A 4,765-nucleotide genomic window follows, 5' to 3' on the forward strand; every position below is an offset into this window, starting at 1 on the left:
AATAGTGGGATTGGCCGTCACATTATAACGCCCCCACGGCTGAAAGGGCAAGCATGTTTGATGTGACGGGGATTCGAACCAGCGACCCTCAGATTGCGAGTCCAGCGCCCTAACCACCTGGCCATGCCGGGGCCCTAGCCACCTGGCCATGCCAGGCTCCATATTGGTTTATCTAATAAATTGTTTGTAGTTAATAAGCTGTTTTGTTAAATTGTTTTAGAACAAGCTCTGTTTATCTGTTTACTTATGATGTACACATTTCAAGGATGTTAAGTTTACATCCTTTGGAAATTCATAAACGGTTAAAAAATAAGTAAAGCTGACATGAATATAATACAACACGAAAAGCAATACACTAAATGTTGCATGAAAAAAAGTCAAATAGTTTTAACATTTTAAATTCTTAATAGTAACACAAGATAAGTGACTGCATGAAAACGCGTAGCCATTTTGGTTGTGTTAGTACTTAATTATATTATGATAGAATTAGACATATTATTACTACATAGTTAGTTATGCTAAAAATATTTTAAAACGGATATTAAATTACAATTACACACATTATCTATGTAATATCAACTATAAAAAAGACCAAAACAAATGTATTTAATAATAACGTACGTGACCTCTTGCAAATTAAGAATTCACACTATATATACAAGGTTAGTATCAAAAAGTCAGTTAGCCTATTTCTAACGTTTGTTTGCTTTGAATTTCGTGCAAAGCTACTTAAGGACTATCTGCTGTAGCCGTTCCTAATTTAGCAGTAACAGGTTAGAGGGAAGGCAGCTAGTCAACAACACACACCGCCAATTCTTGGTCCACTCCTTTATCAACGAATAGTGAGATAGACCGCCACATTATAACGACCCCTCGGCCGAAAGGGCGAGTATGTTCAGTGACGGGGATTCGAACCCGTGGCCCTCATGTTGTAAGTCGAATGCTCTAACTACCAGGTCAAGCCAGGCCTTAACGTTTAAAATAAGAAACTAATCATCACAGAGTTGTAATATTTAGTAGATGAAAAAAAAACACAATTAGAAATATGAAAATAATTAACAAATCTCTGGTCGCGAAATTCGCACATTTAACATAAGAACAATTTTCAACGTGACCACTATATATGTCCGGGTATTGCTTTCATTCCTGACAGAATTTAACACACAACTGAAAAATACTGTCTGTTTTTTTGTTTTTTTTTGTAAGTTATCCACAAAGCTCCACAATGGGCTATCTGTGCTCTGCCCACCACGAGTATCGAAACCCGGTTTCTAGCATTGTAAGTCCGCAGGCATACCGCTATGCCACTGGGTGGGGGGGGGGGGGGCGATACTGTCTGATTTGTAGCATTCACATTTTACTCTGCGTCCTATGATATATCTCTGATCGTTTAAAGTATCAGGCGCGTCACGGAAAATGAAAGGTTTAATTAAGGTGGTCTCTTATGTAATATTTAATAAGGTTGTGACGCGCAGCCCGTGCTGGTCACGTGTGGTTGGTAAAACTTCTACCGGTTACTCAATCCCCCGAAGTCTTGTCCCAGTAATGTATCTACAGTTTGTCCAATAGGGGGGGGGGTGGATCCCCGTCTCGCATCCTTCTATTATGGTCTTTAAACTTTTCTTCGAAATTATACAGCGTAATTATAAAGTTTACTTAGTCTATTCTACTGTTCATAATTTGAAAACAAACTGTCAGAAAGCTACGATCTTTTGTGGATGAGGTAACGAGAGAACGAAAAAGGTGATTCTGGTATTAAAACGAAGTGTTATAGATAAACATTTCATATTGGTGAAATTACTTTATTAATTAATTACTCCTGGTACTTATATGAAAATATGAGAATTGTTCTTGTAAAGCACAACTACATGTGTGGTAATAATGCTAATACAACGTTAAGGTCATATCGACGTGAACGTATGGTAATAATGCTAATACAACGTTAAGGTCATATCGACGTGAACGTCTGGTAATAATGCTAATACAACGTTAAGGTCATATCGACGTGAACGTCTGGTAATAATGCTAATACAACGTTAAGGTCATATCGACGTGAACGTCTGGTAATAATGCTAATACAACGTTAAGGTATATCGACGTGAACATATGGTAATAATGCTAATACAACGTTAAGGTAATATTGACGTGAACATATGGTAATAATGCTAATACAACGTTAAGGTCATATCGACGTGAACGTCTGGTAATAATGCTAATACAACGTTAAGGTAATATCGATGTGAAAGCAACAGTCGAAGAGAACTGTGCGATCATAAGGCTTCTGGGAAGCTCATAAACGATTCTCAACAAGGAAGATTGGTTGTGGATGTCAATTGACAACACAATATTATTCCGACACTTCAGGTACGAAAAGTTTTGAATAAAACATATTTCATCTCACTTTGTCTAAAGACTAATATCTATAAGTTAACCATCTCACTTTGTCTAAAGAGTAATATCTATAAGTTAACCATCTCACTTTGTCTAAAGAGTAATATCTATAAGTTAACCATCTCACTTTGTCTAGAGAGTAATTTCACTGAAATATTTCATTTCCATACGTTAAAAGCTTGTATTGTAAAAAACAAAACAAAACAAAAAACTTTGTCTAGAGAGTAATTTCTATAAGTTAACCATCTCACTTTGTCTAGAGAGTATATCTATAAGATAACCAGAGATGGTTAACTTATAGATATTACTCTCTAGACAAAGTGAGATGGTTAACTTATATATATTACTCTCTAGACAAAGTGAGATGGTTAACTTATAGATATTACTCTCTAGACAAAGTGAGAGGGTTAACTTACACGAATTACTCTCTAGACAAAGTGAAAAGATTAACTTACAAAAATTACTCTCTAGACAAAGTGGGAGGGTTAACTTACACGAATTACTCCCCAGACAAAGTGAGAGGGTTAACTTACACGATTACTCTCCAGACAAAGTGAGAGGATTAACTTACAAAAACTATTTTCTGATAAAATGAAATTGGTAACTTACGTGGAACTACTCTCCAGACCACGTGGTTTCCCACTTCCAGTGCTCTTTCTGGAACAACAACAAATTTTGATCTGCTTCCATGTTTCATCGGATTCTTCACTCGTCTAGTCTTGTATTGTGTTAACAGGTAAGGTATATTTCCCGGGGGGGTCTCCGGTTCTTCATTGTAAGCTGTAGTGTCATTATCCCAGTATAAATAGAAAAATGCGTTTTGAAACACAAAACTACTAGGTTGGTATGTCCCTCGCCTGATCTTTGTAAGATCTGTAAGGAGTTTATCGTATGTGACGTTTCCAGTTGGAATGATAAACTCGTCAAAGTCCAACATAAGAACGTACTTAAAAAGGAACATTGATCTGTAGAGGCAGTCGTTTAGCGCAGCGAAAAGTCCTTCTGTTCGTATTTCTTTTTGAGATTGGATTTCCAACTTCCATGGCAGAAGCGATACAACTCCTTGTTGTAGGTAGACCATCACAGCCTGCTCTACTGCATGGCCCATTGAATGGTTGTATAGGAAAAAATGTTCTACTCCCAAAAGTCTATGAAGTTCTAAGAACTCAATAAACCACGTAGCTCTATCATAAGAATAATGCAAAGGCTTCACGCACAACGCTATTCTTCCGTGAGGTAATGTATTATTGTCTTCTTTGTTGTCATAAACTGTTAGAATGGCAGCAGCTTTAAATTGGCTGTTGTCAGCGACGGATACATTGAGTGGTTTTGAGTCATCTTTATTTAATGCGCAGTAGAAGAAGCAAGCAGAGTATTTGAGGTTCCAATGTTCGTTTATGATCCTTTTGTAAGCTACTACTAGAATGGGTTTTTTATGAGAAAACTGGAGTTTACAGTATACTTTCGGACCACCTCTGGTTAGCGCAGCCCCGATGACTACTACAGATGGCGCTTGTGGGTTCCTCTTGTCCAAGTAAGCGGAATATACCATCAGTTTATAAGGTGCCGAAACTAGATTCGCTCGCTGCCAATGATCTACGTGAGTGTTCCAAGTCTTCCCGTGGGACGTTTTCGAATTCTTAATTGTATGCAGGCTGTACTCCCTCTGATTAACGAAAGACTTGGTGGGTTTTACTGATGCACTTTTTGACTTACTCCCTTTCATCGTTTCTCCAAGAAGTCCATTGTTACTGAGATCAGCAACATTCTGTTGATGTACGATCATTGAAGACAAAATTAATATCCAAATATAAGTACCACAACACAGAAGAAGGAGCAGAAGCAGTACCTTAGCGAGGGAAGAGCAGCAAGTACATTTTAGCCACCGTCTTCGGCATTTAGCAGATCTGTACTTAATGAAACAACGACGACAATTCATCAACAAGTTCAAATATTTGAACTCAGAGTAGTTTTCTGCACGGTTTGGAGACAATGGTCAAATATGTAGAGGTTTTGTAATTATCAGATATTATAATCTTGTCGTTTCTTCAAGCAAATTCTAAAGAATTGAATAAGCAGAGGTAGTATGAAAAACTTCAATGAAAATAATAAAACATATCAAAGAAATTAATTTCTAATCATTGCTGTTTTCTCCTTTTTTATAGAGTTTATAGTGCTTATACAGAGGGTTAAGTACGTTATATTAAAACGACTTTGAATACGCAAATCAACAAGTCATGCGACAACCACAGCCAATATAAAGTCGCGATGGAACGGCGTGTATGTAAACTACATTTTGACATTGTTTGGAGTTCTGTAGGTGGCGTGACGCCACCGAAAACTGGTCGCCTTTGGAATGGTTATGTAACAGCCC

General features: G+C 37.3%; 1 protein-coding gene across 1 annotated transcript; it reads right to left on the reverse strand.

The window, feature by feature from the left end:
- Positions 1–3,000: 3,000 nt before the first annotated feature.
- Positions 3,001–4,177, reverse strand: LOC106476576 (beta-1,4-galactosyltransferase galt-1-like; the record flags this gene model as incomplete). Its single annotated transcript, XM_013937222.1, has 1 exon — positions 3,001–4,177. A coding segment is annotated over exon 1 (1,177 nt), but the record flags the coding sequence as incomplete, so codon positions are not given.
- Positions 4,178–4,765: the final 588 nt, after the last annotated feature.

Source organism: Limulus polyphemus, unplaced genomic scaffold (assembly GCF_000517525.1).
Source record: "Limulus polyphemus unplaced genomic scaffold, Limulus_polyphemus-2.1.2 Scaffold10936, whole genome shotgun sequence".
Lineage (NCBI taxonomy): Eukaryota > Metazoa > Arthropoda > Merostomata > Xiphosura > Limulidae > Limulus > Limulus polyphemus.